Source organism: Passer montanus, unplaced genomic scaffold (assembly GCF_014805655.1).
Source record: "Passer montanus isolate IOZ18808 unplaced genomic scaffold, ASM1480565v1 scaffold2, whole genome shotgun sequence".
Taxonomy (NCBI): domain Eukaryota; kingdom Metazoa; phylum Chordata; class Aves; order Passeriformes; family Passeridae; genus Passer; species Passer montanus.
Genome location: NW_024366591.1, coordinates 1,599,630 through 1,623,371, shown reverse-complemented (window position 1 = coordinate 1,623,371; position 23,742 = coordinate 1,599,630). Strand labels below are relative to the sequence as shown.

At 40.3% G+C, this 23,742-nt stretch overlaps 1 protein-coding gene across 8 annotated transcripts in view; it reads left to right on the top strand.

The window, feature by feature from the left end:
* Nucleotides 1-23,027, top strand: part of TUB (TUB bipartite transcription factor) — a 144,998-nt gene extending 121,971 nt beyond the window's left edge. For 4 of the 8 annotated variants that reach the window (XM_039706950.1, XM_039706953.1, XM_039706958.1 and 1 more), the window contains 8 exons: nucleotides 1,458-1,529; nucleotides 2,407-2,528; nucleotides 3,291-3,482; nucleotides 4,058-4,170; nucleotides 5,138-5,252; nucleotides 10,103-10,201; nucleotides 10,598-10,769; nucleotides 11,185-23,027. In XM_039706950.1, coding sequence (XP_039562884.1) covers nucleotides 1,458-1,529; nucleotides 2,407-2,528; nucleotides 3,291-3,482; nucleotides 4,058-4,170; nucleotides 5,138-5,252; nucleotides 10,103-10,201; nucleotides 10,598-10,769; nucleotides 11,185-11,318 — 1,019 coding nt within the window. In that variant the 3' untranslated portion in view covers nucleotides 11,319-23,027. The remainder of the gene's footprint in view (nucleotides 1-1,457; nucleotides 1,530-2,406; nucleotides 2,529-3,290; nucleotides 3,483-4,057; nucleotides 4,171-5,137; nucleotides 5,253-10,102; nucleotides 10,202-10,597; nucleotides 10,770-11,184) is intronic. The other 4 variants (XM_039706956.1, XM_039706957.1, XM_039706959.1 and 1 more) reach the window with 2 other exon arrangements.
* The last annotated feature ends 715 nt before the right edge of the window (nucleotides 23,028-23,742 follow it).

The following is a 23,742-nucleotide window of genomic DNA, read 5'->3' as shown; positions in this document are numbered from 1 at the left end:
CAGACTTCCATAAGTTTTAACACTGAATAACTAACTTGTAGTCCTCACACTTATCAGTTTCCAATATGTCTGTGTAAAGGGCATGGAATGAGCAATTGGGTCTTGGTTCTTCTTTGCCACCTGAAGTTTTGAGATTTAGGGAGGGGATCAATTTCATTTCTGGATTCCAAAACAGGAGCTCCCTAAAGCATTTTTCCCTGCAGGTTGTGAGCGCAGATGTTTCTAAGGCTGGCACAGAATTTTCACCACTAAAGCATTGGTGGTGAAATAGTGAGCACAGGTGTGGAAATAAACCAGTTCTGTCTGTGGATATGAATTATGGCTTTATTGTGCAGCTGCCAGCTGAGGAGATGGACTGTGTCCATTACCCATGCATAGAGCCTAGAACATGATTGTCCTTATTAAGAAATAATGCTTGTGATTAATGAGTGTGTGATTAATAATGAATGAATTCTACAGGCTTTGAAAATATCTGTTGACCTCTGAACTCAGGCCTCCCTTGCATAACCAGGTCCTATTGAAAGGTTTTGCTGTCGTGCTCTGTGGTGTATGTCAGCACTGGGGAGCTGAAGAAGTGAATAATGAGAGCTTTCACAGGGCAGCTGAATGCAATGCAAGCATTGCTTATGCTCCTGGTTTACTTTTATACCCTCATTCTTACCACTCTGGTGGTGTTTCACTCTCCAGTGTGCATCTGGATATTCTAAAGGGACATGCACTGAAGTTACTGGAAGAAACAATAAAAGCAAAAAATATTTTAATGCCTTTTTTGCTGTCTTTTTCTTAATGTGTTCCAAAATTTGAATGGAAGAAAACCATTACTGAGTCTGTATCTACTGTTAATATTTCTGTACATCAGTTTGGTTTCCTGTCTGCTCGTTACAGACCAAGTTAATATTTTAGAAGACTAAACTACAATAAAATCTTTATGCATATCCCTGGAGCTTCCAGAAAAAATGGTTTAGAGAGCCTGATTTAATCTTTTGATGAGGAGGATGCAGTAGGCACAGGGACTGAAGTAGAATTTAGGACATCTGAATATGCATCTGAATACTTCTTTCAATGTTACTGACTCAATATTGTGTAGAATCTGTGTGTATCACTTATGTCAGCCAGGTTTGAGGGTTTTTATTTTGTTAGAGTTCCAAAGCAGGCCCAGACCCCACCATGCAGTGCACATCACGCACAGAAGCGTTGGTGGCACGACTGCTCAGCATGAATGATGTTTGCTGAAGCTTCAGCTCTGTGATCCAGGGCTTTTTCACTTTATTCAAGGTACTGAAAGTGAAGATCCCAGCAGGTAGAAGATGAATTTGATGGTGCAGTGCAGAAATTGTGAATCCAAGCAGCAGCATTGTGGCCCCATCCCAGAAGCCTTTAGCCCTCTTGCTAGGTTACACTTGTTCATTCAATGAAGGGTTTGCAGAATCAAACCCTTGGATTTTTTCCTTTCCCAGATCCCCATGCAAATACATCCTGGTCCTCTTCCACCTCCCAATCCAGTCTTGTCGCCCTGGATCATGTTCCTGGTGAGTACAGAAGGAACTGCTGCTTGGCTCTGAAAATCTGCATTTCATTTATCCTTCTACTGGACTTACCCATAATGGGAGTTCTGGACCAGGTGATGTTTTTTTGGGTTTTTTTAAAGGATAGAATATAGCCTGTAATGTATGGAATTTAGAGAGCTTGAACTTGGATATGGAGTGGCTTCATCTGCACGATACTCTCTGAAAAACTAGGCCTGGCAAACATCCCACCATTGATGCTTTTTGCTGCTAAGACCTATTTGATGTTCAGAGTTGTGTTTCCCTTTGAAATGTCTGAGGTTTTGAATTTGTAAAGTCAAATTTTCAAGTGCTGTAAGGCAGTTCCTTTGGCCTGGGCTGATACTATTCTTTACATGAAATAAGATGCAGGAGAACGTTTCCTTGATGTGAACGTTTCTTCTCGGTCTAAGATGTGCTCTTCAGCAGATCACACAGCTAAAAGTGTGCTGTAGAAGGGCTTGTACTTTAATTGTGAGCATTTCCAAGTGGCTGTGCTAGGCTCTCAGCTCCCATTTCAGCTTTATGATTTTATGTTGTGTTTGAAGTACTTGATTGGATGAAGATGATCTGAATTTAATTCTTAACCAGATATTTGCTCCTGTATCACTGGGTAACTTGATCCTCTCTGTGGAATGGAAACCATGATGTTTCCTGTCTGTTTTACTTCAATGTTGAGGCTTCTCAGTGGAGCTGCTGCCTGACCCATGTGTTCATGCTCTGCCTCACACAATGAACCACTCTCACACACCCCCTCACTCACCTGTGAGCCTCAGGGTGCAGCAGTCTGATAAGTGGTGTTTTACAGCAAGTATGGGCAGCTTTATCACTATTTCACATAAGTGTGCTGTTTTCTCCTCAGGCATTTCAAGTAGCATGAATTTTGATGAGGAAGAAGATGAGGAGGATGAAGACAGCTCCAGTTCTTCACAGCTAAACAGTAACACCAGGCCTGGTTCTGCCACGAGCAAAAAATCCAATAAGGTAAGGGGAGAGTGCTGAAGAAGGGCTGTGCAAGTTGCTAAGAACTGCATGATTTCAGGGTGCACTCAGGACAGGCCTGGCTTTCTTGTTCTGTGTTTAATATGCACCAGAGTCTCTCCAAGGTGATTTACTGTGATACCTCTCAGGCTTCGCAAGAGCAAGCAATGAAAATAACGACTTGGGGAAAGGAATTGCAAATATTGTCTGAACTTGAATGAAGAGAAAGAGAAACAGTAAATATTTACCTTTCTACCTCTTGCAGGTGCTCAGAAGGATCTTTTGTTTCCATTGACTTTTGCTGGGCATTTTCCCACCCTGTTCTCTCTGCTACCATCTGAACGTAAAATAAGATTTCGGCTGGTTCAAATATTCTAAATCACAAGCTCTTACTAAACCAGTTGATGATGCCCTGCTCTTTTATATACTCTACTGACTTCCCATCTTTGTTAGATCTCTCTGGAGCTTAAGCTATTACTCCCTATCCCATTTCTTTTTCCGTCAAAGGCCATCCCTATCCTTGAGCATGGCCTTTCTGACAAGGAGTGTGGTGGGATGGGCAGGTGTGAGCCAGGGTTTGCTCTGTAAGCCCTGTGCAACACTCTGTGCTCCACCAGGTGGGTCTGCACACAGAGCACCAGCAAGACAATATGGCTCTTGGTTTGACTTTCTAAAAGTGCAACTTCTATCAAATGTCATTCCTTTGTGCTTATAACCTTGTTGTAAATGAACATTAAAAAGCCCCGAATTTTGCTTGTGTTTTAGGAAGCAGCCTCAGCCCCCAGTCCTTCCACAAATGAGCCTCTCATAGATGTGGATGACCTGGAGGAGTTTGCTGTCAGACCCGCCCCACAGGGGGTCACTGTCAAGTGCAGGATCACGAGAGACAAGAAGGGAATGGACCGAGGGATGTACCCTACTTATTACCTCCACTTGGAAAGGGAGCATGGTAAAAAGGTCATAACATAACTTGAATGGCATACCAGTTGCATCTGAATATTAAAAAAAATTAATAAAAATATTAAGGAGTCTTACAAAGAAAATGTAATCTTATATTTTGAATACATTTTTGCTTTCACTAGATTTACCCTACCTTCTTCACGAAGCCAAAACAACAGTATCACTTTCTCCCACTGCCTTTCTTCATATTTAATCTTTGGCCTTAAATAATCCATGCATGGCACCTTTATGTGACTGCCAGCAGTTGGGGCTCTCTGCATTCTGTGGCCTGAAAAGCATCTACTTTCAATTCAGCTGGAAGAGCCAGAGCAAGTCAGAATGAAACATTTAACAAAATAGATCAGATTTAATTATTTAAACCATAAATAATGGAATGAGTGGTTGAGAAGTCATTTTCCCTTACCAGATTTTTTTTTTTCCTTGGTTTTGCTAAATCCCAGGAGATTTTCTGCTACTTTGCTAGTGATGCTTGAAGACAGAGAAATTGCTTATGGTTTGCTTATATCAAAGCAGGAAGTGGTGTGTGCTAACCTCTTTAGCATTCTAGAATATGGTTTTTTTGCATTGCTTAGGTGTTTCTGTTGGCTGGAAGGAAACGAAAGAAGAGTAAAACCTCTAATTACCTCATCTCTATAGACCCAACTGACCTGTCTCGGGGTGGAGAGAGTTTTATTGGAAAACTGAGGTAAAGAGTGATAAGTCCAGGAATTTTCTTTATATATAAAGTTTATTTGATATTAAGAAGTCTGTAATCCACTGTGTCTTCTTAGTTAGAGGCTTGACTAAATCATGTGATCATGGTCTTAAAAATCACCAGTATCCAAGGCATGTTTTCAAAAATGTCTCAAGTACTTACAGGATCACATTTTATTAAAAGTCAGCAGGACTGAAGCTCTTAAGTGCTCAAAGGCCAAATTCTCAAGGGTGTACCAGCACAACTTATCTTAATGGGATTTGCAGAAGTGCATGAGTACATTGTGTCTAGCCTCTATTGATATAAATACTTTGGAATGCACTGTTACACAGTCTGAAAATCCCTTTGGTTTTGCCTTTTCCTCAAGATCCAAATTAGTTATTTACAGGTAGTGGAATTATTTCAGAACCACGTGTTCCTTTTCTGTCTGTCCCCATGTTGTACAACCAGTCTGGTCTTGATCCCTCTGTGGAGCCTCTGGGTTTGTGTTCAGATCATCTGTGCCTGCGTTGTATTTTACACTCCTTTCCATTGCAATAGGAAAGATTTGATCTCACTAATGGCTTTATAAAAGTCACTCCCTTTATTCTAACAGAGTTTAGTAGTCAGGTAAGAAAGCAGATGGTTTTGTTGTGAGTATTTTAAAAACCGAGCAGACACACAAAATAACCCCGCCCAAGTGTTTCCTTACAGCTTTCTTGTATTTCCTAGTTTGCAAGATGTTATCAGAAATCTCCAGCATGATGAAAAGGGACCTTTAGTATACACATCTGTACTGTACCTTTACATTTTTGTCCTTTTGGCCGTTAATCTGGGAATTGCCATGTATCTGGGATTAGAAATAACACCTCGCAGTGCTCAATATTTGCCTTTCCTTTGGGGCCACAGTGCAGTAAAGGATAGATGTCTCGGGCAGCATTGCTGACAAATGTGATTGGATTTTCCATTTTTTTGGTAGATCAAATCTTATGGGAACTAAGTTTACAGTTTATGACAATGGAGTAAATCCAATGAAAACAACGTCCAGCCTGGAGGCGAGTACCCTGCGTCAGGAGCTAGCTGCTATTTGTTATGTAAGTACTGCTCACAGGCACAGCATGCAGGAAGGGCAGCTCACTTTCTGAAACAGCACACTGAATTTCCTTCTCACTTATGATTATGTAAATCAGCATTCAGGCTTTGATGTAACCAGGCAGCTGATCTCCACCAGAGAAACAGGGAGGCTCAGTGCAAAGTAGAGGTGAAAAACGTTGTGCACTGAACAGGGTTGCCCAGTTCTCACCTTTGGTGAGAAGGAGGTGTTGGAGCTCTTACATAACCCTCTGGAAAGGGTAGGAGCACAGCCTGCAGGCACCTCCTGAGGGAACCTCCTGAACTGGGAAGAGTTGTGTACGTGGCATTACTGATCTAAAATACGATTGTTTGTTATGGTGTTTTGGAGGAGGCCTCTCTGATCCAAACCATTGGTAGCTGACAGCTAGGTCTGCAGCAGCTGAGATTGGGATAAAAACTCTAAAACTCCTTTTTACCAGGAAACAAACACAAGTAAAATCCAAAATTTGATTGAATGAGAGAAACCAGGCTCTTACAGGAGAGTAAGTAGCATTTATCAGGAGCAATGCAGACAATCAAGACTTGAAACACGGTTGCTGTTGTTTCACGATTGCTGGATGAATAACCTTTTTGGTGAGAGTGTTCTTCCTGTCCAGAAATGTTTGGGCCCAAGAAACCCTTCCAGTGAAAACTGGTATGTACACTGCTACAGGAAGTTGTCTGGTTTCACAAATCAACACCTTCAATAAAAATACCCAAGAATGACTTTTCTGAAGAGTTCCTGCCCAAATCTAATCAAGGATACCTGGAAATCTCTAAGGCTGAGGTCCACCACATACCCCATGTATGCACAGAATGTGTTCCCAGAAGGGTGAGCTTTGGGCTGTGGGGAGCAATGCGTCTGGAAGATTTCCATGAACAAGGAAGCTGAGAGCCATCCCTTTTGTGCAAAGTGCTGGGAGTTCTGAAGGAGGGCAGTATTAGCTGCCAGCACATTCTCTTCCTGCTGCTTAGGATGCAATTTTAATGTGGCAGATGAGCGGATACATATCACTCCCTTCCTGTTGGATTTGAAATTCTGAGAATTTCCAAAAACTCAGCTTGTAGGATTTAAAATGAGACTGCAGGATTTGAGGTCATTTTGACTGAAATCTCAGTAGAAGCCTAGCAGAACATGCATGTTTAATAAAGGTAGTTTTATTGGTTTATATAGGATGGCATTCCCTGGAGCCAGGCAACTAATCTATGCAAACTGGAAATGCAAAAGGAAAACCAAAGTCAATTTTAAAAAAAAGTTATGTATTGAGAAATTTAGGCATTGCTTAAGTCAGGCAACTAATCTATGCAAACTGGAAATGCAAAAGGAAAACCAAAGTCAATTAAAAAAAAAAAAGTTATGTATTAAGAAATTTAGGCATTGCTTAAGTTAACAACAAACAATACTTGAATGATGAACAATACCAAATAAAAAGCTGTTGTGGTCAGCAGAGGTAATTAGAAGTATGGGTGTTGGAAAGAACCAAACCATAGCCACTGTTTGGAGAATGGGGCTGAGATAAGCTGCTTTTATGTCTGTAATCAGCAGTTTGAAACCTGGTACATTTGTATAAGAAAATTACTTGTTCCATTGATATTTTGGTAGTAGTGGAGAAAAGAAAGGCAGCAGGCTTGCAGGTGTGCTGTGGCCAGAGGACAAAAGGAAATTGGAACTGTATTTTATTTCAAACTAGCCAGGTTTGCTGAAGTGAGATTATTGTTCCTAGCTGCAGCAGAACCAGAGCAGAGAGTGCCAGGAAGAGCAGAGCCGAAACACCCTTGTCCTAAGGCAGTCTTTTAATTCCTGCCCTGAGATTTCCCCTGCAGCACAAGCTATAAAAACAATACTTTGAAAGCACCACTATGCCTCTCACTGTCCCTCAGCTCATCTGAGCAAGTACCCATGTGGAGATCAAGCTGTACCCAACTTACTGAGCATGACCTGCTTAATCATCTCAGCAGGTATAATTTGTATAGGCAGAAACTGGTGCTGCATCTGTGGCTGACTGTGGGATAAATGTGGTGAGGGCTCTCTTTGTGGAGCTCACCTTAAGTGTGTTTCAAGCAACAGGATCAGAGCTAGGTGAGGTCTGAGTTTCCTTGGGTGTTGTTGACCACTTTTGCTCCCCTTGTGTTGGCAGCCCAGCATATTAATAAACCTGCAGCAGCACCTAATGGCTGATTGCAGAATCGTTGGCAAAATTTATCCAGGAGCAGTGAGGAGCAACTGTGCCACTGGTAGCAGGATTTTCTGTGCTGGATTCCACAGGATCTCAGAGTTGAGTTTGAGTCAGATTCCAGGCAGTGAGCTCAGCTGATGCCCTGAGGTGTGGCTCAGGTTTCAGTACAGTAGCAAGATTCTGTGTTCCTATTCAGGCCTCAATCACTTGCATTGTGCTCCTCCAGTGTTGTGGGTTATGTGAGCTGGGTCTTCCTTGGAATGGTAATTTCTAGAGAAAATATTAAGGACAAGGCACAGCTGTGTGCAACAAGCCCAGGAAGGGAAGTGGCTGCAAGAAAATGGGAGTAATAAAATCAGGAATCTCCTGGGAGCTGCTGGGATATTCACCTTGCTGCTTTTATCATGACAACTATTGCCACTAAAGCAATGTGCTTACATAATTATTTGAAAGTATGCAATATTCTAAAGGCAGCCCTGGGGAGAGGCACTTGCAGCCCAGTTTATTGTGAGGCTGACTGGATGGGCTAAGGCAGAGAGTGCAGCAATCCTGGGCTAAGTCCTGAGCTGATAAAAATCATTGGTGTCCTGGTTAAGTCAATAGGGCTCTGCCAGTGAACATTTGTATTCCTGTGTAAACCAAGACTGTCAGTGGCACTAAAATGGTGTGAAATCAGAATTTGGTTTGTGCTCCCCTAATAATACCCTTTGCAGTCTTAAATTTCCACACACAAAAGAGTGGAGGAGGAAAATAAAAGAGAGGCAGGGAGTGAAGCAGGAGGTGAGGTAATTTTAATAATTTTCCTCACATATTCCATGTTTATATAATTTCAGTTTGGCACTGTGAGTTTAGCAAAAGGGTAGCATTTGCCAGCACAGTGTGTGATAATTGGTGATGGTAGTAATGTGCAACTAGTAGCCATTCTCTTATCATGTGCCAGAGGTACCAATTTCAGTGTTTCTGAGTAAACCCAAAGAATATAGTCCTGTTTCTTTCCTCTGCTTGTTGGGAGGGAAGTGATTCAGCACTATTATTTCATTTTACCTTCAACAATGTCTTCAACCAGTCAGCATCTAAATTAATTATGTATAGCATAACTGCAGCTTGAGGAGAAGAAAAGCTTGTAAGGCATAGCAGAGAAGCCCAAAATTGTCAGTACTTAGAGGAAAATAAGCATAAGCATGAATCTTTTCTTAGAACTTGTCCTCTGCTGAGCTGAGTCTCTCCTACTTATAAAATCTGCTGGCAGTCATATCAGTTTTCATCTTGCCATGATGCAGAACCAACTGAACTGATAACATGTTTTACTCTGCCAAAGGAGGGGACATAAATGATTCAGAAAAGAGGCAGAATCTTCTCATTAATGCGTAGAGTTAGGAAGATATATGAATATGCCTGGATTGCTTCAGGAGCATGCAGTAAAATAATCCAGTAGAATTTCTCTTGCCTGCATGAAAATCTTTAATGAGTTGTGGAAAATCTCCAGACGATTTGCTGGAGCAGGTAAAGTTATTTCAAAGGTCTGATGATGGCAAAGCTGCAGGTATTTTAGGTGGGTATTTCAGATGTTTCCAGTGGGTTGAGATGCATGGATTTTTGCTTGCAAAAGTAGAGGTGTTTTAATAAGTTTAGTGTTCTGTAAAATCAGGACGTTTTAATTAAAAATGTAAAAGCAGAGACAACTGAATGTGTCACTTTTAAATGTCCCAGTGGTAAAGCCACAGCAGCTGGAGCCTAGGGTTGTCTGGTTCTTGGCATCCTGTGGTATGTTGCTGGGAACAATGGGAATGTTCTTCCTGAGATTCCTTAGTGCATCTCCAAAGCCCTTCATTTCAGTTTGGCAGATGGAGAAAAAAACATGTATGTGACTGAAAAAAAGCGATCACAAAACACGAGGAGATGGACTTCAAGGTGTCACTGTTTCATTCATTGGGTTAATGCTAAAATCAGGTTTTACTGGAAAATATTGCTTTTTACCTTTTCTGGTTTTCTTGTGAAAAGCTGGTCAGGAAAGCATCAGATTATTTTTAATAGAAAAATTTGTATTTTCTGTGGATTTATTTTTGCTGCCCATGTGGTTTCTTTACTTTCCCTGGCTTCATAGCTAGAAAATTTGCTTTAATGCTAATGTGTTTGTTTTTTTTTTTTTTACTGTGGTCATCTCTAAGCAAACTTTGAAAACCACAGCACCGCTATGAGATGTTCTGACTAGCATTTTGTTTGCTTTTGTGCTGGCTCTGGAATAAATGGAGCTGATCCCATATATTTAATTTTGTCTCGCATCAAAATGTGTGACTGCATTTTATGATTTTTAAATTGCAACTACTTTATTTTGGGATCTAGCAGTAGCCAAGCAATCTGGTTAATTCATATCCTTTCTTAACAAAGGGATTCTTAAAAAAAAAGTATTTTAAGGTTGCTGGCAGCCAATGTTAGGAGTGTTTTTGGAAACCTCTCTATTTCCATTTTTCCTGTTGTCGGAGCTTCTAAGACAAAGCTAGAATGTTTGGCTGTGCCAGTGAAGGTGGGAGTTTCAAGATGATTTTTGAGTTGACTAACAAATAAGTTCCCTGGGCTGCCACAGTGTCTCTATGCTGAAAAAATTAACTTTAAAACTAAAGATCATGATGAAATCTTTTCTAAATATTTTTTAGGAAACAAATGTCCTGGGGTTTAAAGGACCTCGTAAAATGAGTGTGATCATACCAGGAATGAATATGGATCATGAAAGAGTTTCCATCAGACCACGAAATGTAAGTCTTACCAGCAGCCAACACTAAAAATTACTTGAATTCTTTTTCCGGTAGAGTTGGGTTTTTTTATTTTCATTTCTGAAGGTCTAGAAGTTAATAAAATAGTATTAAAACAATTGAAGAACAATGGGATGTGTGACTACTTTTGTGACTCACAAAAGCTCTACAAATAAAATATTTTGATAACAAAAGGTACAACTAGCATTTATCAAACTGTGGAATCAAATGCACATTTGCATTTAGGTCCTCACCGTTCTCAGTTTCATTCACTGAAGTCATTTTGAGGGTCGAGGGTTTAGTCTTTGGGCCAGGATTGATGAATTTTTTCGTCCCTGTTCATGTATTTTGTGTCACGTGAGCGTGTTAAACTGAAGCGTGTATCTGTGGTGTGTGCAGGAACACGAGACGCTTCTTGCAAGGTGGCAGAACAAAAACACAGAGAGTGTCATTGAGCTGCACAACAAAACCCCAGTCTGGAATGATGACACCCAGTCCTATGTTCTGAATTTCCATGGTCGAGTCACCCAGGCCTCGGTGAAGAACTTCCAAATTATCCATGATAATGATCGTAAGTAGAGCTCTCTGCCTGTGAGGTGTAGGAACAGCACTGCCTGCACAGTCTGGGGGGGATTCTGCCCTCACAACTGTCACCAGAGCAGGTTTAATTGAGATCTGTATCAGAGGCTTCAGCAGTCTATAGAGAAGCCATCGTCTCCCTGTTCTTGCAAAAAGCACTTTTTATATGTGTCTTTTTTTTTGACGTTAACAAGTCTTGCAACCCTTTATCACTCAAGCTGTCCTTGCCTCTCGCTCTGCTATCAGCACACCCACTTGCATGAATAAGTGCTGTGAAGTTTGATGAGTGAGCATGTTTGGGTGGTGTTTCCTTGCTCTGGGACAGAGGGTTGGGTTGGATGCCTACTTAATTAGTGAGGGCTGCAAACAGCAGTAATGCTTTTTGCCTTTCCTGACCTTTCTGGCAGCTGACTACATCGTGATGCAGTTTGGCCGCGTGGCTGAGGACGTGTTCACCATGGACTACAACTACCCAATGTGTGCACTACAAGCCTTTTCCATTGCCCTTTCCAGTTTTGACAGCAAGCTGGCTTGTGAGTAAAGGGGCGTGGGTGAGCATCCTCTCGAAGGAAGCAGTTTGCCATATGATTCCCAATTCCTGCTGGTGTCGCTTATGGTCCATACTAAAAAGGTCAGGGAAAAATACAGTTGTGGAGGACCACTCTGTTGCTGAAGAGAAAGTAAAAGGAATCTTCTAAAAATTCAGGACATTCAGGAAATTATATTTTCCTTTTTTTTTTTCTGTCATATTTTTCTGGAAGTGACATCAAGTTTTTGTAAATAGGAGTTGTCTCTCACGTCCCTGGTTATGTTATGGATGTGTGCCATGATGTACTGTACCGTGGCTCCAGTAGCACCATGACAGTGGTGTCTTTTTTAAAAATCCAGAAAAGGCGTGAGCACTCCAAAAATTTCTTTTTACATTTAAGAATCATTCCGAGGCTGCAATCGTACCTCAAGGTTGCATTCCTGCATCAACTAATCAGAGCTTCACATCATCCAGCATAAGAGAAAGATGAGGAAAAAAGATGCACTTTTTTTTCTTTTTTTTTTTTTTGGATTGTGCAAGGATCTCATGTAGTATGCAGCTGAGTCTGAAGGTTGAAAACCTCTACTGGACTGAACTTGATGCATTGCTATTGTACATGTAGTAGGGCATGATGAATTTTAATTGCAGTAGGAGGAAATGGAGAAGTGGAAAGCACAAAATAATGTTGCACAAGTCACTTGAATTCTAAGCTGTCATTATGTTTTAACATCTACATGCTTTTTAATTTGTTTCAAATGGGAATTTGTATTTGCAGTACAGAAAGGGAAAAGGAAAACATCTCAATGCCAAGAAAGCATAACTTATGTTGAATTTGGCATTTCATGGGCTGGGAATTTATATCCTTGTATTGCTGTGGTAATTCAAACACATATTTTGTATGAAGTGATATAAACAATTGGATAAAGGCACTCTGCAGAGAGTCTTATTATTTTGAACAGGCTGTGTAAAGCTGAGGAAGGTAAATGGAAGTATTTTATTAAATTTGTCTGACCTTTTGAGCTTTTACAATTTGTTGATTGCATTTTTTGAACTTTGAGCAACAACCACTTTTCATATTTATTTCCCATTGTAAGAATGCTTGAAATCGATTGAAACTGTGTATGTTGTTCTCTGATGTAAACGTGCCAGCTACTGAGCTAAATCCTTCTAGGCAAATCTAGTGTATGCTGCATACAAATGAGACACTGGCAGGACACAGAATAGCTTAAAATAGTGCAGATTTTGCATCTCCATTTTTCTGATCTATCTGGAATATACAAACAAATACCATTTCAAAACAAAACACAAGCAAAGAACAAGCCATGGTTATCGTCTCTCCTGAACATTTCAAAAGCCAGGAGCTACAACTCGAAAGCACATTGTAAAAATAATAGTCACATATCTTTAAAAATAATGGTCTTGCTGCCATTTTCTGTGCAATGCTGTCCAGAATGGCACTCAGAGTAATAGAATTTATATGTTCACCAGAAGGGTGTGGAAATGTGAGTGAAGTAGTAGCTGTGTTTTATACAACATGTATTCAGGCCCTCCTTTTTATTCCTTTCAAACTCTTGCACTGCACAACCAGAGATTATGTAATGTAAAAATGAGACCAAATCTGATTGTCTCATAGTTGACAGGCCCTTTTTGACTGTAGGGCACAGGCCATAAAGCTCTCCTTAAGGTCGTGCCATTTGGACTGTGTTATTTCAACTAACAAAAGAAATATGCTCTCTTCACCTTTGCCTTCAGCTCTCCTTCCCAGTATACAGACAAAGGAATTTCAGATAAGAGATGAAAATAAATAATTACCAGCATTTTTAAAATCTTTTAAACAATCTATGGGAAGAAAGTCTGCTGGCTTTAAATGGTGTTTTGTTGATAGACTCAGCATGTCAAATATTCTCTTTAATTAACAGGAAGCTCTGTCTTTTTTTTCCCCCTCATTTTTTTGCAAGGAGCCTTTCCATGCAATGATATAAAACGGAAAGACAACTTTTGTTTGAGAGAGCATCAGTTCCCTCCATGAATGATGGAAGTGCTGAGTCATGAGCTGCAGGGTGATTCTTTGGCTTTGCACATGAGAGCTTTGTTTTTCTCTGTAGCTGGTGGTTTCCCACAGTTTCACATCCCATCTGTCATCTCACTTTGGATTTAACAGAGAAGGCCTTTAGGCCTTCGCTTACCTCATCTCAGCCTTTAAAAACTAGCTCCAGTGACCACCAGAATTTTTTGTTTGGGCTACTGCAAAACCAGTCAGGAATTCCCAGTGCTGTTATTTAGGTGTGATGTGGATTTGAAGAGCTGTGCAGCATGGGAATGGCTGAATCTGCATGGCTTGAATTCTGTGCCTTGCCAGTCACACTTTAGGGCTGAGAAGTGGCACCTGACACAGTTTTCTGCCTCTGTCCGTGCACAAGACTGTGTCAAAGGAGCTGAGTGTCTCGTGGTGCAAATGCACAATCTGCTGGCTTTAGTGGTGGAGCTGCTTTAGGAAGGGTTATTTTTAACCCAGTTCATAACAATGGTCTGACTCACATCATGCCCCCCCAGGGAATTGGCACGAAAGGAGACTCATGTGCAGTGAACTCCTGCACAAGGGTGAGAATGAGGGGCTGGGGAAAGGCTGCAAGTTCATCTTCTTGGGACAATTCTGCTGCCAGCACATTGTGTAACTTCACTCTCACTGCATGTTCTTCCCAGCCAGGTATTTTTTTTAACCTGTAACCATGCCAGGAGGAAAGTGGTGACTCAAATTCCCATCATCTTAACAGAATCGTACAGGGCCATCAGCCAAGGAGCTGCTGAGGGAAAAACACCCCACAATAAACTGAGGTCACTAGAGGGGGATGTTAACCTGGGACTAGGAATGAGGGACTCTCATTAAATCTGGTTCAGTTCGAATAGGATTTGCTCCTAATGCCCTTTGCCAAAATCCTAATTCTTCACTGTTGTTGAGCATGGTACTGGGTTTGATTCACTTGGCCTCCACCATCTGCTCTGGAAGGAGTTTCAACGATTAATTTTGAATCTGTATAATTTCTGATGGATAATTTTTGCTGGATATTTTCTGGTAAAAGTCACATGCAAGGTGATGCCACAAGCTTTCCAGCACATCTCTAAATTTTGTCCTTTTGACTTGGAAAAGTCCAACCAAGTTCTGTCATACCTGAAATTACATTTTCCTTACGAAGTCACATTTCCTTCCCCATCAGTAATAAAATCTTGGTACTAGTAAGTCTTTTCAGAGACACATGCACACTGAAGTAACCAAGGAGTAATTAGTGGTGCACTCCTGTTAGTAACTTCTGCTGGGCCTGCATTCAGTGTGCAGCAGGGCATAACCTTGTTTATTCAGTGTGACAAAGAATAGAATGGCCCCGAGCTGTGTATTTCCTTCACACAGTCTTAGTGAATGTTTGGATACGGTAGATTTAATGTTATTTAAAATCCCAATATTGATGATTTTTTGCATCTGCTGTTGATTTTGGCAGAGTTGTAAACAAATTCCTTGCCTGAATTGCTTATGGGCAAATGCTGCATGCTTTAATGAGAGTTCTTAATCTAACTTGTCACTCTGTTTACATCAAACAGTTTCTTCCTGGCCCTTTATCTAATTTTCTTCATCTCTGATGTTCTGTTCCTTCTCATTCTCTTTACAATTCCTTTATCTGCTCTTCAAGGATGTGCAGCTCAAAAGTGTTTGACAATATTGCTCAGTGATCTCTCCACAGATGAATAATGCCTTTGGTGCACATTCAGTGATGCTCCTACAATAAAAGCCTTATCAGAAGGGTGAATTTGGCCCTTTGGCTTTTCAGTAGAGTAAATTAACACATTAAAAGGTAGCAGATAAAAAAGCTTGCCTAAAATATAATCAGAATTTTTCCCAGTAAACATTCAGTTTCCAAAGCATTGGTTGCAAATCAATGAGCAGAGCTGTCCACAAGCCTGGAGGCAGGCTGTTAGATTCCCTTTGTAGTGCTGCCTTATTTTTCCTTTTTTTTTTCCCCCAAAAGGTTGGAAGTGATTTTGTGAGCTGAATTGTGTTGGTGGCCTGAAATAGTTTATTTTGTAGAAGCTAGGCATCGCTCTGTTCCTTTTGTAGGATAATATATAGCACATAAATCTGTAATGTCATAGGCTCTTGCTATAAATTCTGCTGTTAAGAAATCAGTGAGAATGGTTTTGTAATAATTACTGGGCAAATCTCTTGCTATTCAAGTTGCCTTACAATAGTGCTGGAGTTCCCAGCTGGCTGTCCTCATGAGGTCCTAGCACTGAAGGAGCTGGAGTGAAAAGGGCTCTGTAATAAAATCTGGTGGCTGCACAATTGAAAAATATCATTGTGGAGTCAAATGACACCACAGAGTTTTATCAGTCATGGGGAACCAACACCATCAATTCAAACTTTCTGAAGTTTTGCTCCCTTGTGGTGAGCAAAGGAGGGGCTTTAAACAAGCAAAGACACCAGTGAGCTCTCTAAAAGTATTGGGCATTAGACCTACTTTTCTGCTATTAAAATCTTACCCCTACCTGGGTGATGCCATTTAAAAAAATCAGAAAATCAATCCAGTCCTTACTATGGAAAATCATTCCCAGTTCTTGTGTCATAGCTTTTTACAAATTTTATTATTAATTAATTTGTGATTTCTCATAAGGATAAAACAAGGATGGGGAAAGCAGGTTTTTGCCCTGAAGGGATGACGAGTCTAGACCAATATCAGATTATTTTGTCTTTGTTTATTGTAGTAGGACAAGACATGGGGCTGCCTGGTGTTCTGGGCAGAGAGGGTTTCTCCTAATGTATTGCGGGTGTCAGAGGGAAGATTTTGGGTTTGATCCTGTGACATTCTAACTATTTGCCCCATACTATCTCCTAAAACATCATTTGTGAGATTTTTTTCCTGCTTTTACAGAAGCCTGTGCTCACCAATCAGATATCTTTGCTTGTCAATTAAGGACAGCACAGCAGTCACCTTTATTAGAATTGTGGGCTGATGACTCAGATTTCTCAAAAGGCCTCATTTTGATTACTAGAATGAAGTAGTTTTATACATATAAATCTTGCAGTAGAGTTAATCTAACTGTAGGTGCAGGCTTCTCTTGTATGTGCTACTTAATGAATCAGGCTCCTGTTGTTCCTCATGTACAAAAAGTACCTTCCAGGGTTCTGCTCTGTAAGTCTTTGAAATTAATTTTGTAGATATTCTTCAGTTCTTTCTGTTGCTCGCCAAGGAACTAAGAAAAGAATTTGCACAACTATCTCAACGCTTTGGTGTTTTGCTATGAACTATAGCTCAGTAGCTGATACTCACAAATGCCTGTATATTGGATGAAAATGCATTAAAACTTATTTTGTATGTTGTATTTTATTTAACTGCCTATACATTTTTGATTCCCCTTTTTCAGTAAGGGTATGTTTATCTGTACCTTTACTGAGAAGATGTGAATTGAGTGGCTTTCCTGAAACTCTTTAATGGAACCAGTACTCTGCTTTGCTGAAAGGCTCTAGGAAGAGGACACAGTTCAGAAAAATTATGTGTACATTTTTGAGAGAAAACCTTCCCTATTCACATCATAATTGGATTACACAATAACACTGGAAGCTTATCATGGTTTTATTTAAGTCTGCAATGGCAGTTTGAAAATTACTCTGGCAAAAGCTTGTTAAGCACATGGCCTGTAACAAAGTCCTCCTAGAGAGTCAGAACCTCACAAGTACTTGGAATACTCATAATCTATTCTGTGCTTGGGTACAGGCAAAAAAAAAAAAAGTCCTGAAGAGTCAAAATCTGTATTAAAGTCAACACAGTCTTCTAGGCTGATTCAACACAGGCCTGGGGATCAGGTCACCTGGGCTTTAACCCCAGCAGAGTGTCTGACTTTGTGCAAATCTTGGAACCTCTTTGTGCCTCAGTTCCAATGAGTTGAATGGAACTCCTGGGTTTTGGCCTGGCTGTGTCCTCTCTGTTCTGCTGAGAGGATTTCCAGGAGTGCTTTGAGGCTGGTGGATTACAGGTGGTGTTGCCCTGCTCAGAACTCAATTTAATGCTCCCTGAACCAACCAAAATATGAAGTTTTCTGTTGCCTATGTAGAAACCACGTAACTAACCAATCTCTGAGGATCAAATCTTGATGCTGTTGAATTCTTGTCAATGATTGAAGTGAAGCTTCAATTTTTTTACCTTGTGTTATTTTTGGTTACTAAAAGTGCAGAAAAAAAACAGTAAGGACAAACAATCTGATACACTATTCCTTCTGACAGTGCGTGTTGTTGGTTGTGTTTTATTTCCCAGCATCTGTTGTTTTAAAAATATTATTCCTGAGCACATTGCAGAGGTTCACTTAATGCAGTCACCTATTTATGCTTTTATGTAGCAAACTGAGACCCTTGGCAATTGTGCTGCAAATTGCCTTTTTGTATTTTTGTATTTTTGTTTGCTTTTTTCCTTTCCCTTGGATGTGACTCAGTTGTTCAGAACTATTGTTACTGCCCACTTTGACTCTGTCATGCACATCTGATTCAAAAAACAATGAGCCTCATGATCTCTGACTACCTTTATACTCAGCTGGGATGTTTACAGTGTTTCTCACATTTCACCCTGCATCCGTGGCTTCTTGCTGAGGCTGTCCCAGTTGGCACAATACCATTAGAAGTGTCAGTAATTTTGAAGTGTAAGAGTAATTCTCAAAGTAACAGAATGTGATTTATAAACATTTTTATCAATTTTAGCATTAAAATCTAGGTAGGTTGAATGCTTGCAATTTGGATGAAATTGCAAGGAGATTATTTGTTCAAAATTTTCTTTCCTTAAGCTTGGTTTGCAGCTTGAGCTCGCATTTAGGAGATATAGGAAGCTTTAGTAAGCTTCTGATCCTGCAGCTCCATGCAGATTGCCAGGCTGTGACTGCAGCAAGCTGTCAGTGTGATGAGGACACACTAATTGATGAGAATTCCAAAATCCTGGCAAGAGTGCACTTCTTAATTGTCTTAGGCACTCTTGAGCATCACGTAGGAAGTCATATACCTTTCCTATATTGACTTACCAAATAACAGCAGGAATATTTTCACTCTCTTTGAATTTTAATTTTGTTTTTAAGGCCTACTATCTAGGTAAGTGTAATCTTAATATTTAGTCTTGATGTGCTGGAAAATTACATCATGAGATCACTTATTTTACCAGTGCAGAAAATCTCACCAGAGTGTGTTGGGTGGGCTTTGGACACCTCTCATGGAATCAGTGAGGTTGGAAAAGACCGCCAAGATCATCAAGTCCAGCCTTTGATGTCCAGTGTTCAAACAAGTTTATGAGCCCTGGCACCTCCTAGCCAGAGGTCTTCATTCCAGGCTGGGTCAGCAGAAGATCACCCAGCTCTTACCATCCTGTTCTCTTCCCTAGGGAGAATCTCACGGCCTTCTAGAAGTAGAACTTTGTTGATCCTGATGTGTCTTTAAATATTACAGCATTTTTTAGCTATTTTAAAAATGTTTTCAAAGATGTGGTTTAAGCTCAAAAAAAAATAGTCGTTCAGGTAGTTAGAGGTGTACCAAGTGGGCATGGCTGAGAGGCAGCTGCTTTTTCCAGCAATTTCCTCAGCTGTTGTACAAGCAGAGCTTGATAGTCCTGCTGGAAAAAAAACATAGCATAGCTGTTATATTATATATATATGTACATCTATCTCAGCGTATTATATAATAATATGCTCTCCTTGGGTTTTGCCTAATGATGCTGCTGGTTTGTGCACCACGACATTTCTTTCTGAAGGGCAGAATTTCCAGTACTAAACACAAATAGAGCTGTGTTTTCTAGTAAAGGCTCTGCCTCATTTCCTGCTGCCTTACATGTGGTTTGGTATTTGTTACTAAAAATATAAACTTTTCATCCAAGAAAAAAATAGGATTTCTAGGCAAAATCACTGACACTTAGTGCTGTATGCCTGGATTGGCAGAAAGCTTTTTTTGCCAACCAGGAATGCTATTATTCCTTACTGTTCCAGCTGTTGCCATGGGTGAGCACTAGGAGACAGAGGGTGTCCATTTTGAACTTCATTCTGAAGACTAAACTGTTTCACTCTACAATACTGGAAAACTGAATCATGTAACTACAGAGTTTTCATCAGGCAATTAAGTTGCACTGAAATTGAGTTTCATGCTAATTAATTTATGAGAATGACCTCAGACAAACATGGGAACACTGAGCAAATGTCAGGAACTGAAAGGTTGCTCAGCAAAATATTTAAATCAAGTCCACTGAGTTTTCCTAAGTAAAAAAAAAAAAAAAAAAAAAGAACAACAACAAAACAAATGAGGCTCTGTTTCATTCCTAATTGTATTTAGTTGGGGATTCAGTGTTTTATAACGTAGGCTGAAAAGAAATTCTGTGTACTGTTAATTCTAACTTCTGTTTTAAAGTAGGGCTGCAGCCCTACTGTTTACTCTTACAAGCTTTCTAACAGTGTCACCTCAAAAAGCTTATTGTGGAATATAGCTCTAACTGAGGAATTCTCAAGAGTCCAGTGATACTATGACAAGGTTTTTGTTGGTTTTCTTTCCAAAAAAAACCCCAAACCTGTTTTCAAAAGCACTGTTTATTCTGTCTTTTGGGCTGCATTGCACAAGTCCATGAGGCTGAATTCCTGTTTGGTATCACTTCAAACACTTTCTTGCAGGTGGTAGATGCTTTTCAGCTTCTTGGTAATCTGTGTTACTGGAATTCCTTCTTTTGCTTCAAGTTTCCTGATTTTTTTTTCCCCACCCCATCTCTAACCTTCTTTTCTTTCAAACTTGTGCAGGTTTTTCCATATGGGGGACACTGCAGAACACTAAGTCAGTGAAAGCTCTATAAAGTCAATATCTGTGAATTAAAGTGTGTTAAATCCCTGTGTATACGTTCTCATTTTGAAGTAGGGTGGCCTTCAATTCTGGTTACATAATCTTCCACCTGGGCATTCACTAAGTTAGACAGTTCAAGGTTGTTGGGGAGTTTTAAAGTGCTGAACAGGTTTCAGACCAAGCCCTGGTGAACATGTAAAGGGATTCACCCCTCTGCACTCTCAGGGTGGCACTTAGGATTTACTGTACCACATTTTTTGGCTTTTTGAACTGTACCTCAAAGCTCAGCACCTGCACAGTAGAGGCCAAATTTCCCAAATCGTGTTTCCCTACTATTTTTTAGCACTATCTGATTTATTGCCACCTGTATGATGAATTTAAGCTTCCTGACAACAGTGCACTTTCTCCCTGGGATTTAGTGGCTGCCAGGATGCTTTACTAGTGCAGCAGAGCTTGACTCTAGGAGCGTGATGTAAATGATGCCCGTAGAACCAGGTTTATTTTACAGTGCCCATCAGAGGGTATGCTTGTTTCTCAGAAAATAATCTTCCTTTCTCTTTTTCTTCTTCATTTCTGTCTGCCTGGATCTGGAGGATGAGAGCCCCTCTTAGCATTCATGCAAGCCATGTCAGAAAAGCACACACAGCGGGCTTCTCACGGAGCCATGCCGCTCTCACGTGCTCACTGTCACCCTGCTCTGTCACAGTGCATGTTTGTCCCCGTGTGCTGTCCCCTACCTTGTGTGTCTGTCGCCAGTCAGAGGACACGGCTGCAGAGACGTGCATGGAAGCTTAGCAGAGAAAATGCTGAACCGAAGCCATTAAATTGCAGCTCTCCCAATCCTGAAGAAAGAGCTCCTCCTGAAGGCAAAAACCGGGACCTGAGGCTCTTTCAGTCACTTGAACTTTCCTTGTGTTCACACTGCATTTCAGAAGAGAACACCTTTTTGTTGTACTTGCACTATTCTGAGCCCTAAGCCCAGAAAAAGGCAGCACAGGATCCAAGGAGTGCAGTTGCAGAGAAGCAAACCAAAGTGCAAACAAGGTCCATTTGCAGATGTGAAGTCCGGCATGCAGGCTGGGCAGTGGGATGTGCTGGGAATGGCAGGAGGGTGATTTCCTGCCAGGGAATGAATGGGCACACTGCTTGGCACTTCTTGGAGGGAGTCCTGGGTTTCAGTGTTCAGTGACAGACTGATGGTCACTGCTTATGTTGTGTTATGTTGGTAAGAACTCTGCCCATGCTGCTTGTTTCTCATCCAAACTGCTCGATTTCTGTACAGATTTCTTCATGATGTCATTTTCACCCGTTTATTTCCGTGGCAGGCCTGATCCCAAGCCTGCTGGTGTAACCTGTGTTTCTTTCTAACTTCTGCTGTGTCTCCATAATGCCACACTTGTGTGTCCCTGCCAGACTCCTCATGTCTTCTTGTCTTTGTTTAAATGTGGGCTTAACCGGATCACAAAAATTGGGCATTCCTGGCATGAACACTTCAGGAAATTGGATTTGGAAGGGAGGCCAAAGTTTGCCCTTACATACATCCCATGAAGACTCCCCCCTCACAGGGGGGATCTAGAATATCTGTTGGTGAAAAATGTTCACCTTTTCCATTAAATGTGCTGCCAAATTCAGTGATGTCATTGCTGCTACTCCACAGAGCATTTAGAAAAACAAAACCTTGCCTATGATTTAAAGGATAAAATAGGGTAAAATTGAATCTGCACAAGAACTAGCAAATCACAGTGAGTTTCCCTAAGAAAAAAGGTCTGCAAAAAACAAACCTCACAGTGGCTTACGGAAAAACATGTATGAAAAAGACAAATATTGGAGTTTTAATAATTTTTTATTATCTTAAGTGTGTAAACATATTTTCTGGTGATTGAAACTAAGTTTATTTCAAATTAAAATCCAGTGCTCAGTGAAAGGAAAATCAGCTCCTCTGAGAGTGGTGTGCAAAGTATAAAGGGGACATACATACATGCCCAGCAGGATTTTCAGTTTCAGGTGTGGGATGGGTTTAGTTTATGACTTTCCCAACATTTTTTAGGTTTCTAGATGTGCAAACATTTGTTCACACACACATATAAGTATGGACACAGTCTTAAGAAAACCCCTTTGGTGATATCTTCTTTCCCCTCTGTTCACTGACAGCATAATCCATGTGATTAATTTATCTTGGGGTTAATCATTGCAAAATATCTCTAAAAGAGTCAGTTACTTGAAACTGCTTTTAAAATCATTTTGAGCAAGTGATTTTTTTCTGCTGAAAAGATTACAAAAAGTTGTTCTCTCTCATGCTTTCCGTGTGAGGATCTATTACAGAGAACCACCTGCTTTTCCTTTGAGCTGACTTTTCAGCAGGATTCATTCACACAGTGAGCTAATCTCTACCCCATGATCACAAGACTGGGGCTCTTGTTTCTCCTTTTTGAACAATTTCTTACACTCAAAAATGGGAAAACAAAATAAAAAATGTCTGTGGAGGATGTTTTGAAATTTGTTGTGCCACTAGAAGTATCTCAGAAAGTACATACCCTAGAGGTGGCTCGTTTCTGAGAGCTCCTAGTAGCCACTGAGCTGTTTTGGTACTTTCCAACACTGTCTTCATCCAACTAATGACAGTCTGAAAGATCCAGTGTTTGGGAGCAGCTGTAGAAATACTCATTTTAGAATATGTTGAGACTATATCTGCCTGTAAAGAAAAATAACCTTTGTTTCTGATATGTTTACTTAAACTTCAAGAAGTAGAAAATGTGCTACATTAATGTTTCTGTCCCTAGAAAATGAAGAAGCAGATTAATTATTTTTTTTTTTAATTCCCACAGTAAACATTTTATGATTCATCTCTTTGCCTTTCTTAAATAAACCGATATTATACAGTAGAATTTGAATATGTTATGGTCTATATTTTCTTTACACTATATGGGGTTTTAAAGAATGGAATATATCAAATTTGATAAAAAATGGCCTAATCATGAGAACTAATATTTAACCAGACGTGTTTTTTCACCATAGCTGTAACATGTCAGGCTTGTTTGCACACAAGCCTGTCTTGGCCTGTTTTGAGTAGCCAGGCATCTCCCTTTTTGTTCATACTTTAGAGAGTTTTAGATAAACCTGCAAGAACGTGCTTTTGCAAATTAAATTTTTTTTAAAGAAACTCTTTGGTATTCTGGAGTAAATGTATTTATTTACCAGTATGTAAATGACTGATTTTAGTGTTTGTGAATACAGAACACTGTGCAGAAATATTAAACTTACTTTGTTTGAAACAACAACATCTTTCCCTACCCAAGGTCGGAAACACCTCAATAAATTACTTCCACTGGATATGGAGTTATTTGACATAAGGAGTTTCCAGTGCCATTTAAACTTTATTTTTACAATTCCCTCTGTCAGGAACAATATAGTTTGGGTAATCTTGCACTTGGGCAGGTGTTTGATCCCAGCAGAGAGGAGGAGTGGTCTGTGAGCACTGTCTAAGCCATCCCAGGAAGATCACTGAGAAAAAGGAGAGGTGTCTATTTGCTCTTTAGGAATCTGTGCCCCTCCCCAAAAAAACTGATGAAGTTCCAAAGCTGAGAAAAATCACTTGAGCAG